Raw genomic sequence first — 13753 nt, 5'->3', positions numbered from 1 at the left:
GCCATGAAGGGTAGGTCACAGTGAGTATTAGCTCAAAGGGGAGATAAGGCTAAGAAAAAAGTGTTTCAAGGATGGGCATGGCTTTCTGGCTAAATGAAAGGAGCACTAAAAAAAAAAAAAACTGTATACACAGGTGGTAGAGAAAGGAGAGAGGTGGAATAATAATGCAAAGAGTGGGGCTCCTGAGGAGACTGACTTATCAGGTGGCGTCAGGAGTACAGGTGAGGGTGTTAGTCCTAAGAGGATGGATAGATCCTTCTCTGGTAAAGGAGGTAAGTAAGGAGTACTGTGATCGAACTAGAGGAGACAAAGAGGATCCATGTTTGACTGTTATGTGAAATAAATGGTAAAGGCTGGATGTCAGTGTGTGAGAAATAGTTACAGACTTGAAAAGTGTGGTGTTGTCTTGGATGGCAAGCATAATGAAATGCAAAACAGTTGCCAGAGTAGGATTGCCATTATGGCAGTTGAGGTTTATGGGGGGGGGGGTGATAAAGCACATTCTAAAATATTTACATATATGTCCATTTATTGGTAAATAATCAAACTTAAATATTTTCTCCTCATTGTAGCACAACTAAGGAACGGCAAGAAATGCAAAATCCAAATTTCACCACACCTGGTCAAGAATTTTTGTCTAAATCTCATTTTTATGAACACCTGGCTTTGGAAAAATCTTCAAGCAATTTATCAGTTTCAGGGCAGCCATTCTGTACAGTTCCTGCCACAAGAAATGAAAAAAGGAGACATTTGAATACTCCAAGCAAACCAGTGAAAGTCTTTGTCCCACCTTTTAAAACTAAATCACATTTTCACAGAGATGAACAGTGTATTAGCAAGAATACTAATTTGGAAGAAAACAAACAAAATCCAAAAAACATAGATGAACATGGCCCTGGTGATAGTGAAACAAATACTAATGACAGTGAAATTCATCAGCTTAAGAAAAATAACTCCAATCAAGCAGCAACTATAATAGTCACAAAGTGTGAAAAAGAACCTTTAGGTATTGTGTGAAAATTTGTGTTGACATGTTTTTGCCTTCCAGTTAGATGTTTCTCATATTTAAATAATGCCTTGAGGATTTGTCTCTTTCTGTGACAATTAAGAATTTCAGAACCTTTTTTAATGCTTTTAGATTTTTTCCTAAGCCCAAAGATTTAGATTTAAAGTATTCTAATGTTTTCTTTCAAAGGTGACTACTTATTATTTCTTATTTAAAAAAGGAGGGGGGATTTAGACAAACAATCTAAGACTGCTGTTACTGGAATATATATTTAACAGGCTACTAATTTTTTTCCAAATTTGAAATAAAAATAATAGATCTATTGTTTACAAGTTGAAACTTTGCCTATCCCTTAAGATTTAGAGCAAATTATCCCTGAAAATTAGAGCAAATTGATATATATGACTTTATAAAACAAAGGTTGTGCTTTTTAAATGTTACATGCAAGTTTATTTTTTGCTAACTTATTCTTTAATAGATTTAACTTCAAATCTTCAGAATGCCAGAGATATACAGGATATGCGGATTAAAAAGAAACAAAGGCAGCACATTTTTCCACAGCCAGGTAGCCTGTATCTTGCAAAAACCTCCACTGTGCCTAGAATCTCTCTGAGAGGAGCAGTGGAAGGCCGAGTCCCCTCTGCGTGTTCTCATAAACAGGTATGCTTTTGTCCACAAGGCTACTAACTTCTATAATCACGTATAATTTCATTTTATTAACTGGTATCTCCAAATTGTTTTGTTCAAAGAAAAAACAAACGAATGTGGGAGTGGATGAATGAAATAATTTTATTTCCTAATCAACCAACAGTGGCAGCCTCCTTCTCTGCTGCCTTATCTCACCAAAGTGATCTGTGCTCCAGAATTGCTAGTTCTCTTCCCCCTTCAAAATGTACTCATTTTATTACTGTAGTGCTCTCAGGTGTTAGAAGAAAGTAGTCTACTTGAATTTAAAGGGTGAATAACTCATAGCCCTGAATCCATTAAGAGCTATTGACATTTTTTTAAAAAGGATTCTTGTTAAGCCAGTGCTGTCTAGTTAGAATTTTAGGCAATGGAGAGGTGAACATAATATTGATAATATTAATAGGTGACATTTATTGAGTAGTTTTTCTGCACTCGTCACCCTTCCAAGCACTGTGCCTGCGGTGGTTGCATCTCACTCAATCTTCACAAGCATCTAAAGGAAAGGCACCGTCATTTTGTTCACTGTTTGCAGATGACAGAACTGAAGCACAGAGAGGGTCAAGTAACTGCCCCAAAGTCACTTAACTAGTAAGTTTTCCTCTACTGGACCTAGTTCCAGAGCAAGGAGTGTGACTCTAGCGTCACATCCGCACAAATCTCATACTTTGGGATGAGGCATGCTGGGGTGGAAGTGGGCCAGGCCTGTGTACAGATCTGACCTCCCCCTAAAATACTTAACGCTTTTCACAGTTCTTTCCCTTCTGAATTTTTTAACTTAAAAGATTTTGTAAAATATTAAATTACTTTTTTATCCCCGAAATGACTTCCTATGGCAGCTGAAGCAGGAGGCTTATGCACAAGGGGAATGAAAAGGGTGCAGCAGACTCTTGAATGTAGGAGTCATTTATATTATATTAAAATGTTTAGCTTCTATTAAGTTAGTTAAATATTTTGATGGTGAATATTTTAATATTTAAATGAAAAATTTTGTAAATTCAGTTTTGATTTATTATAATTGTTTTTATTCTATGAAACATGCTCTTTTGTTTGATTTTATTTTTCATTCATTATTAAATTTTTCTGTCATTTATTTTGTGCAGCTCTATATGTATGGCGTTTCCAAACATTGTGTAAAAATTAACAGCAAAAATGCAGAATCTTTTCAGTTTCACATTCAGGATTATTTTGGTAAGGAAGGACTGTGGTCTGGAGAGGGAATACAGTTGGCTGATGGTGGATGGCTCATACCCTCCAATGATGGAAAGGCTGGAAAAGAAGAATTTTATAGGTACTCCATGCAAAAAGAGATTGTGTTAACTTTTCTGTATTCCACCATCTCTCTCTTTTTTTCACTTACCTCTTTAAAACTTAATAAGTTGGCTAGAAATCAAATTTTTATATAGTGAATTATTTTAAGTACATTGTGGTTCAACTGACATTCTGTTGTAATCTTTTGAAAAGTGAATTATGGTTTGTCCTAGGATTTAATGAATTGGTTTTTCTTCAGTTGAGACATTTTTTATATGCATTTGTAAAATAAAGACTGATAAGAGCTAAGTTTGAGTGGACCTTGCCGTAGATAGACACACACACACACACTTACGTCGTATTCCCTTTCATTGTATATTTCAATAAATGTAAAATATAAATACTAGAAGCTAAGCAGAAATACTCAAGTGTCAGTAATACCAAATAGCTAGTAAATTTTACTGCCCTAAAACATCAACAGTTTAAAAACTATATAACCTCTTATAGTTCTAATGTTTTTACAAAGATGATTTAAAATTTTTGCTATCAGGGATAAAATTATCATGCCAAGGGCAAGAGATGAGAAACATTTTTCTAATGCTCTCATTTTTTAAAATTCCTATATATCTTTCCAAAATTTATAATTTGGGGAAATTGGTAAAACATTTTTCCTGAAACTTTTGTTATGTTTTTGGAATACTTGAAGACGTGAATGTTATTTACATCTTGCACTTGTCTCCCATAAATATCTGCTATCAATTCTAGGTGGAAAAGTATACTAAACAGTTATATTGTTTTCTTGTATTAAGTATATATTATACTTGCATAGTGTATAAGTTAAGAGTAATTATCCTGGGGCACCTGGATGGCTCAGTCGTTAAGTGTCTGCCTTCGGCTCAGGTCATGATCCCAGGGTCCTGGGATCAAGCCCCACATTGGGTTCCCTGCTCAGCAGGGAGCCTGCTTCTCCCTCTCCCACTCCCCCTGCTTGTGTTCCCTCTCTCACTGTGTCTCTCTTAGTCAAATAAATAAAATCTTAAAAAAAAAAAAAAAAAGAGTAATTATCCTGTAATCAGGTGAGCATGTTTCATAACATTGACTGTTGAAGCTTAAGTTGTTTTTTTGATCATTCAACAAATATTTATTGAGGACCTACTATGCCAGATAACTCTTCTGCGTACTTGGGATAACAAAAGAAAAAAATCTCTGCCTTAATAAGTCATACATTATAGTAGAGGGGTTTGGGGTGGGGAAGGAAATTTTTAAAAAGAAATAAGTAAGTTGTATAGTATATTAGAAGGTGATGAATACTATGAAGATAAAGCTGGAAAGGGCATAGGGAGACCCGGGTGAGGAAATGTGCAATTTTAAAATAAGCTAAGTAGTCAGGAGCCTTCACTGAGGCCCTGACATTTGGTCAATGTCCTGAAGGAGGGCAAGGGAGTGAGCATAGGACCCTGCGGGGAAAAGCATTGGCTGTAAGCAAGAAGCAGGCTTATTTAGGGAACAAGAGGAAAGTGAGTATAGCTGGAGTAGAATGGGCAGGAGAGGAGTAGTAGCAGATGAAGTTAGAGAGATGGGGCCTTATAAACTTTCGTAAGAAGCTTGGCTTTAACTCTGAGTAACCATTTTTGGCCTGAATCAGAATGTTTAAAGCAGAGGAATGACATGATCTGCCTTGTTTTTAAAGAATAACTCTGGCTGCTGTTGAGATTAGACTGTCAGGAGGGACGATGATGGAAGCAGAGAGACCAGTTAGGAAACTATTGAGGTGATTCAGGTGAGATGTGGCTGCTCGGATGAAGAAGGTAGCAGTGGAGTTGGTGAAAAGCAGGTGGATACTGGGTATATTTTGAAGGTGGCACCATCAGGATTTGCTCAAGGATTGGATGAGGAGTGAGAGAAAAGGAGAATAAAAATAGCTCCAAAGACTTTGGCATTAGCAGCTGGAAGGGTGCAGTTACCATGTATGGAAAATTGAGAAGATCAAAGATGGAAGAGAAATGGAGTGTCCAGTTGGGACATTTTTTTAAGTAGGCAGGGCTTGAACTCACAACCCTCAGATCAAGACCTGAGCTGAGATCAAGAGTCGGATGCTTAACCAACTGAGCCACCCAGGTGCCCCACATGGGACAATTGAAGCTTGAGATATTAGTAGACACCCAAGTGGAGATGTTGAGTAGGCAGTTGGATATGCAAGTCTGGAGTTTATAGATGAAGTATGGGCCAAAGAAATCAATTTCATAGTTGTCAGCATATAGATGAAAATTAAAGCTATGAAAGAGAGACTGAGAAAAAGCAACCTGAAAGTTAGAAATTAATATCAAAGAGTGTGTGGTATGTTGCAAGCTTAGTGAGGACAGAGCTTCAGGGAATAAAGAATGACCAGGTGTCAGTCACTGCTGGTGAGTAAAGGAAGATGAGGACTGAGAATTGACCATGGATTTAGCAATGTAGAGGTCATTATTAGTCTTAATGAAAATAAGTCAGTAAATTGATGGGGTGAGAAAGGGGCAATATGTGAAGAAGGAAGTAGGAGTAAAGGGTATTAGTTTTATTGTGTTTAAGGAAGAAAGAAAAACTATTTTTATACTGATGGAAATTGTTCAGTAGAAAAGAAAGAAGTTGATGTTGGGGGGAGAGAGGAGGCATTTCCTAGATCAAGGTCCTTAACTAGGCAAGAAAGGGTGGGAGCTAGTGTGGCAGGAGAGGCAAAGTGTAAAGGTCCAGATGCTAGTGGGCTGGTGGATATGAGGGTTTGAGCTTCTCGAAGTTCTCTTGATTATTTGTTTCCCTAGTACTCAAAGCGAGAATGCAGAAGGAAGAAGAGTTAGAGATTTGAGCAGACAGAGGAAGATCTTTAAAAATCACTAGCCTAGAGAAGGATGTTCTTAGGTGATTTCTAAAAACAATCTCTTTTAAGAAAAATAATCTAAAATATTATTATTTTACTTTTTTTTTTACGATTTTATTTATTTATTTGACAGAGACATAGAGAGAGCATAGATAGGCAGAGCGGCAGGCAGAGGGAGAGGGAGAAGCAGGCTCTCCATGGAGCAGGGAGCCTGACGTGGGGCTCGATCCCAGGACCCTGGGATCATGACCTGAGCCGACGGCAGCCGCTTAACCAACTGAGCCACCCAGGCACCCCAAAATATAATTATTTAAATTAAGGATCTCATTTTCCAGTTGAAATAATTGTTTTGACTACTATGTTAATTTTATTAGTATATTTTGATACATGTCAAATCGTTTTCTAAATTATATTACTTATATTCTGACTCATAAAAATGTACTAAATGATCTTGTATGATGTAGTGTTTGTGCAAAGAGTGGTCATGGTTATTGAATTCAGTATCATCTTACATGTATTTTTATATTGTTCTACCTTTATTTGTTCAGGGCTCTGTGCGACACCCCAGGTGTGGATCCAAATCTTATTTCTAGAGTTTGGGTGTATAATCACTACAGATGGATTATATGGAAACTGGCAGCTATGGAATTTGCCTTTCCTAAGGAATTTGCTAATAGGTGCCTAAGCCCAGAAAGGGTGCTTCTTCAACTAAAATACAGGCAAGTTCAATGCATTATATTATGTAATCACATATGTGATGAGGTTCAGACTTCAGCGCAGGCTGTGACTTCCCCATCATAGAGGTACACGAGTCGGTTGTCAGTGACAGTCGCCATCCCACACTGCCGCTGAGTTGTACACAGTAATTCTCTTGTCACTCCTCCAGCCCCCTTAAGAGAAATCACACATTCCTACACCTCTTGCTTCCCTCTTCCCCCACCCCCTTTAACCTCTTGGCATGTGAGAAGAATATGAATTACTAATTTGATCCATTGTTCAGGGATGGACCATGTTTGCATTTGGGGAGTTTTAATATTTAATTCATATTTTAATATTATAAAACTTACTATATTAGTAGCTACCAAATTTTAAATTCTCTTCTGTCTCAGCAGTTCTTCAGCAAAAGTATTTAATTTTTATTCTCAATTATTCGGTGACCTTTTTACAATGAAATTCTAGACACAATTCCTAAAATGTGCATTTTTCTTTTTATTTTTAGATATGATGTGGAAATTGATAGAAGCAGAAGATCAGCTATAAAAAAGATAATGGAAAGGGATGACACGGCTGCAAAAACACTTGTTCTCTGTATTTCTGAAATAATTTCATCAAGCACAGATATATCTGAAACTTCCAGCGGTAAAACTAGCAGTGTGGGTACCAGAAAAGTGGGCATTGTCGAGCTCACGGATGGATGGTATGCTATTAAGGCCCAGTTTGATCCTCCCCTAGCAGCTCTCGTAAAGAACGGTAGACTGACCGTCGGTCAGAAGATCATTATTCATGGGGCAGAACTGGTGGGCTTTCCTGATGCCTGCACACCGCTCGAAGCCCCAGAATCTCTTATGTTAAAGGTAAATTAAATTAATGCACACTCTTGGTAAAAATCAGTCTCTGATTCGGTTAAATTCTAGGGAGGTTTCATATTTTAAATTTTAAACTTCGGCCTATTAAAGATGCTCCATTTCTTGAAAACATACTAATAGTCTGAGTGTAAGTGGCAAATTTCTCAGACTGTTAAATTTTTTTGTGCTATTTTTGGGAAACCGAGAGAGTGATATTGAGCTAAAATAATGCAGGAGCAAATTTGCACTGGATTTGATTTTCGGCTATGGGTACCTATAGCCCTTGGTGCCATCTTGTTCTCATAGCATTGCTCTGCTTCCATCCTGATTACTCGATTAGACCTTTATTCCAGTATGATTAGAAAATTAGGTTTCAGTGATTCTTAAATATATAATAATAAAATGTACCTTTCATCTCTATGTAGACTTAAACCTATATAATAGGACTTTGTCATATTTTAATAGTCTACAATATTGATAAGTTACAAATACACTATTGTACAATATTGTACAATAGTGTACAATATTGATCAATTACAAATTGATCAATTACAATAATTGATACTGAGAAATTACTAATATTGTGCAGTTAGATTCACTTATGAGGTGAAATAATTTACTTCTGTCATATTCTGGATCACTCTACTTCAAGAAGGCATTTAATAAATTAAACATTTTTAAGTAAAGAGATACTTTGTCATTAACTCCACATTGTGTTGCTTTTAGTTAAGCTGAAACAGCCTTTTGTTTTATGTTGCTTAGAATATTAAAGTTGCAGTAGCTTTCAATTTTTTGTTTTGCTTTTATCAAATCAGTGCATGTGCATAATTTCAAAACTCATGTAACATAGGCTTATGACCACCCCGCAAAAAAGCAGTCACTGAAGCCATCCTGCCTGACCTCTGTTCGTGCTCCCCAAAGGCAACCACTTTGAATCTCTTTGGCAGTTTCTTTTGCTTATACTGCTATGTCATCTTTTCTCCTTCAGTTTAGACATTAACTGTTAGCTTCCTGCTATGAAAGTTGAGGAGTGAAGTCTGTATTCACTGTTTACATTATAATGATTGAAAAATATTTTTCGCAGCACAGCATATAATATACTAATTACATTTTCTTTACAATTTACTGCTTTCCCTGGAGTTAACAACTGTCTTGCTTTTTTTGTTTTGTTTTATTAATTTTCTGTATCCTTATCACCAATTCATTCCCACACAAGAGATACATAAAAATCATCTCAATATGTTAAAATACCTTTATCAATTCTGTTTCTTTTTCTTGGAGATCTCTTGGACCTCTCCATACTCCTGCCCTATTCTGACATGGTTACCTTCTATGTATGCTGTACAGTTACATTTCTAGAAATTATTTTCACTTCTTTCTGTGTTGGAAGCCCTATTTTCTGGATTTCATATCTATATGGATTTATTCCCTAGCTCTAAAGGCACACAAGCAACCCCCAGAGGCTTTTTAAGAGAGGGAGCTTATAGCTTTTTCTTTGAGCTTATTGTAAGGTGGCTGAATACAGAATTTGAGATGGAAATAATCTCTTCAGAATTTTGAAGACATTTTCTCTATTATCTTTTTACTTCTGGTATAGCTTCTGCTAAATTCAGTGCTATTCTTATTCCCAGTCCTTCATTATATGATCTGTTTCTAAAAAGTTTTGAAGATTGTTTGTCTGCAGTATCCTGAAATTTCCCAGCAAGGTACTTTGGGGTTGGCCTATCTTTTAAAATCATGGCCCTGGGTACACAGTGGCAAACAGTCTATAAACATATGTCCCTCATTGAGTTCTAGGAAATTTTCTTGAAGTAGTTCTTTGATAATTTCTTCCCCCTCCATTTTTTCCTTTTCAATTTTCTTGAACTCCTGATATTTGGGCAGTAGGCTTCTTTGATTGGTCTTCTGATTTTCTCATCTTTTCTCCTATTTTCTATTTTGTTGTCTTTGCTCCCCCTTACTTTCTAGTTCTAATTTTGTAGTCCCTAAAATGAACTTGTGCCTATTGGCATAATTTTCTGGTCTCCGAGGCCCTTATTACTCCCTAAATGTTTCTTTTTTATTACATCCTGTTCTTGTTTCATAGATGCAACATCTTATCATCTGTCTGAAGCTATTGATTAATATTTTGTTTTATTTTAGTTTCTTCTGCTTGCTGCGTTTTTTTTTTCACATAATTTTTTGTTTGTTTGGGTCTCTCAGGTTGGAGACTTCCTTCAACTGATGTTCTTTCCTCTTCCAGAGTGGGGCACTAATGAGTTGATCAGAAGCTCTGTGTGAGGTGGGCTTTTGTCAATTTGTGGAGTGATAAGACAGGGACTTGCTTTTGTTAGGAGACCCTCAAATATCAGTGACTGTCTGAGAGCTGAACAGAGTAAGAAAACTAATAGGGAGACTCATGTTTAGCATAAGGATTTTCATTGCATTTTTGTTTTCAGTATAGCATCTCACCCTGCCCACCCCCCACCCCCCCCCCCAGGGGCCTCTGCCTTGTGTTCCAGAGTCTAGGATATGTGTGATTCAGCCTCTCCAGAAAGTAATTTGTCCTGGGTTCTTCTTGGTGTAAGGGAAGGACTCCTTGGGATAGGAAATGAAATCTGAGGTCTTAATTATCTTTCCTTCTGTTTTCAGCCACACCTCATGCTCCCTCCTTCAGAGGGACCTGTTGCCTCCAAATTCTGAGGGATTTCCTTAAATTATTTTGTTTCCTAGTCGCTCCATACACGTTTGCCAGCTGAGTAACGTTGAGCAGGTTATACTTGAGTTTTGTCATTTGTAAAATGGCAATAAGTCTTGGGATTGTTGTAAAGATTAAATGTTAGTAGATGTAAAGCACTTAACACTATCCAGGCACCATAAGAAGTGCTTTAGAAATGTTTGTTATTTTTATTAACTGTAATCATTCTCAGGATGCTTTGTTATTTACCAGTTGTCCAATAAACTTTTAGCTTCCAAAATTTTGCTAATGTCTCATCCACTGCCCTTCTTTCCCCAGTTCTCTTTGTCCTTTAGGTCTTTAATCCATCATGTTTAAATTGAAGACTTATTAATTTTCTAATAGTAATATTTACATTAAGACTCGGGGCACCTGGGTGGCTCAGTCGTTAAGCGTCTGCCTTCGGCTCAGGTCATGATCCCAGGGTCCTGGGATCGAGCCCCGCATCGGGCTCCCTGCTCCGCGGGAAGCCTGCTTCTCCCTCTCTCACTCCCCCTGCTGGTGTTCCCTCTCTCGCTGTGTCTCTCTCTGTCAAATAAATAAATAAAATCTTTAAAAAAAAAAAAAAAAAAAAAAGACTCTACAACAGCATAAACAATTTTTTGAGAGACTATATTTTGAAAATGTTTTCCCTTTTGTACAGTTTTTCTACATTCTTATGTTCATGAGGCTTTTGAAAATGAGTATGTTTGAATGAATGAAAGAAATGAATGAAAATGTTATGACATCTGAAATAGAATTGAATATATAAACTTATAAATCGATTTGTTCATTAATTTTTCCAGATTTCTGCTAACAGTACTCGTCCTGCTCGCTGGTATGCCAAACTTGGATTCTCTCCTGATCCTAGGCCTTTCCCTCTCCCCTTGTCATCACTTTTCAGTGATGGAGGAAATGTTGGTTGTGTTGATGTAGTTGTTCAAAGAGCATACCCAATACAGGTATGATATATTCTTAAAGCTTACTATGTATTTCTTCCTTTTGGGACAATTAATTTGAATGATCCCTCCCTACCATGTATCTTTGTTTGACACATTTTACAGTGGATGGAGAGGACCCTATCTGGAGTGTGCGTATTTCGGAATGAACGAGAGGAAGAAAAGGAGGCAACAAAATATGCAGAAGCCCAACAAAAGAAACTAGAAGTCTTATTCAATAAAATTCAAGGGGAATTTGAAAAGCACGACGGTAAAATGAGTTGTATATTACAAGTTCTTTTTAATATGAGAATAAGTGTTTTTTTATAAGATGTTTAGAGGCTTCTGATTTAACCTCTGTAATTGAGTGAATTTCTTTGTTTTGAATAATAGACTTCTCTTTCCTAATTCTGTATCTGAATTACATAGGTATACAGATAAGCATTGAAGTGACCCCAAATTATCACCTCTTTATTCAACACACTGAACTTTTAGATACTTGTGATTGTCTTAGACAATGAAACATTACATAACCACAGCACTTTTCAGAAGTCTTAAGTAAACTTCCTCTTAAGCTTCAGTACTAAAGTGTTTATAATACCCTTTTTTGGTATTAGAGAAAGATCAGCAGCAAGGGAAAAAACTGCCCAATTATTTTCCCCTAGACAAGTACAGTATGATGTCACTTACATAAGGAATGTAACTAAATCAAACTCATAAAAAAATAGAGTAAAATGGTGGTTATCAGTGGATGAGGGGTGGGAGGATAAAACTGGTGGTGTTTAAGGGTAAAACAACAACAAGCAAATAAGCTGTAGTGACCCAATGCACAGTATAATGAATATAGACAATATTGTACTAATGTGATGTGATAAATATCAATACAGTGGCAATCATATTAAGTATATAAATGTATCAAAGTAACACATTGGACACCTTAAATTTACAGTGTTATATGTCAAATATATTCAATAAAAAGGAAGGATAAGCACTCAAAAATTATTTTCCCCAAGCCGTGTATCATTTTCTTTCTTCAATATCCTTACTTACTTTATATATAACTTTTACATTTTCGTTGTTGTAGTTGTTGATTTATATGTTATTACACCTGGAGCTAGATCTTGTTTTCCCTGTGGCAGCAATTTTAATAATAAAAAAATCACAGTATTTTTAGCATAAAGGACATGAAATTTGTTTGTTTTTTGCTGAAAATTTTATGTTCTGCGTTTCTTCATGATTTTCAACTTCCTGTTCTATATAAATCTGCAGAAAAATTGGACTCTCAATATTCGATTCACTAGCTCATGCTATTTTCATGATTAAGTAAATCATGAAATCATTTACTTAATTTACAAGTTACTCTACGTAAGCTGTCTTTGTGACAATTTTTTAAACCATGAGTGAGTACACTAGTTTGAAATTTTCCTAGAAAACTTTTAGCAGATAAATTGTGTTTTGCCTTTTAGCCTCCCTTCTTTGGGTACTTTTTGCTTTTTCTCTAGCTTTCAGTGTTCTTAAATTTGTGGTTTGGCTAATTAATGATGCTTTTTTCCTAGAAAATATAACAAAACGATGTATACCATCATGTGCATTAACAAGACAGCAAGTCTGTGCTCTGCAAGATGGTGCAGAGCTTTATGAAGCAGTGACGAATGCACCAGACCCGAGTTATCTGGAGGTGAGAGAGTAAGAGGGCATCCAGTGGGTCTTAATCTTCCTCCTTTATGGTGGGAAGCTCTAGTCCATCTTCTGGCCATTAAGGCAAGTGCTGTGTTGAAAGGGTGTGTTTCTCAAAGAGGATGTATACATTTCTGGGGTCCTCAGGGATGTGCCAGACCAGTGCAGTACATTTGCAGTTCTATACCAAATGGAGGATAGAAGGATTAAATAATTTTATATATTAGATAAATGTGGTTTAAAATACAGGCAAAACTTGTTTACATTTGAGGTAAAACAAGTATCTTCAAAGCATTGTCTCAGTTTCCATATGCTCACTTCTTTCTCAGATCCTACCTAGAGTTTATTTCCTAATCTTCTACCTTAAGGGTATTTTGGTGGAAAAGTGTCAGAAGCGCTAAACTGTGTTAGAATTATGGCTATGCCATTTATTAGCCAATTGGGCATAAAATAGCTGTAAAATGGGCATAAAATCAGTTGTTTCAGGATCAAATTAGATAATGTATATAAAAGTGTACTATTACAAAGTTCCACGTCCATGTTAGTTACTAATATTGGAACATCATTTTATATATTAAGCTGTCTCCTGAATTTTTAGACACCTGGATATCCAGTTAATGCAAATTCTAGGATTAATTTGCTACATAGGAAGGAGAGGGAATTTGAGGAAAATTATTGTTTGTTTATTGATTAATCTCATTTATTTGATGACAATAAATCTAGTATATAGCCTTAACTTTCTTAACTAGTGGGACTACAAAATAGACAAAACTCCCTTAAGAGAGTAAGCACTGCTTTTCTGAATAGAATTGCTCATATTCCCAAATGTGACAACTCAGATTCTGCCTGTGAGGAGTGAGTCTGGGTTTAAAGCCTGTGAGTATACTTGCTGAAAGTCTGTCAGTTAAGGTTTTATTATGCTTTCCTGAAAAATGATTTGCCTCTTACTGAAGCTATGCTTTCTATGAGTCATCATGAAAATAGTTTTAATTTCATCACAAAATTTAACAAAATATTATTTAGTCTTGTTTCCTTTTATGGAATTTATTTAAAGGAGAAAATAAGGGGGCAGAATGAAAGTTG

At 36.2% G+C, this 13753-nt stretch overlaps 1 protein-coding gene across 1 annotated transcript in view; it reads left to right on the top strand.

Annotated features, from left to right (window-relative positions):
* Positions 1–13753, top strand: part of BRCA2 (BRCA2 DNA repair associated) — a 60771-nt gene that overhangs the window by 32441 nt on the left and 14577 nt on the right. The window contains exons 14-21 of the mRNA XM_032403229.1: positions 573–1006; positions 1485–1666; positions 2794–2981; positions 6344–6514; positions 7015–7369; positions 10862–11017; positions 11120–11264; positions 12550–12671. Coding sequence (XP_032259120.1) covers positions 573–1006; positions 1485–1666; positions 2794–2981; positions 6344–6514; positions 7015–7369; positions 10862–11017; positions 11120–11264; positions 12550–12671 — 1753 coding nt within the window. The remainder of the gene's footprint in view (positions 1–572; positions 1007–1484; positions 1667–2793; positions 2982–6343; positions 6515–7014; positions 7370–10861; positions 11018–11119; positions 11265–12549; positions 12672–13753) is intronic.

The sequence above is a fragment of the Phoca vitulina genome, unplaced genomic scaffold, assembly GCF_004348235.1.
Source record: "Phoca vitulina isolate PV1807 unplaced genomic scaffold, GSC_HSeal_1.0 scaffold5, whole genome shotgun sequence".
Taxonomy (NCBI): domain Eukaryota; kingdom Metazoa; phylum Chordata; class Mammalia; order Carnivora; family Phocidae; genus Phoca; species Phoca vitulina.
Note: the sequence above shows the minus strand (reverse complement) of the source record. Positions and strands in the feature narration are given on the sequence as shown.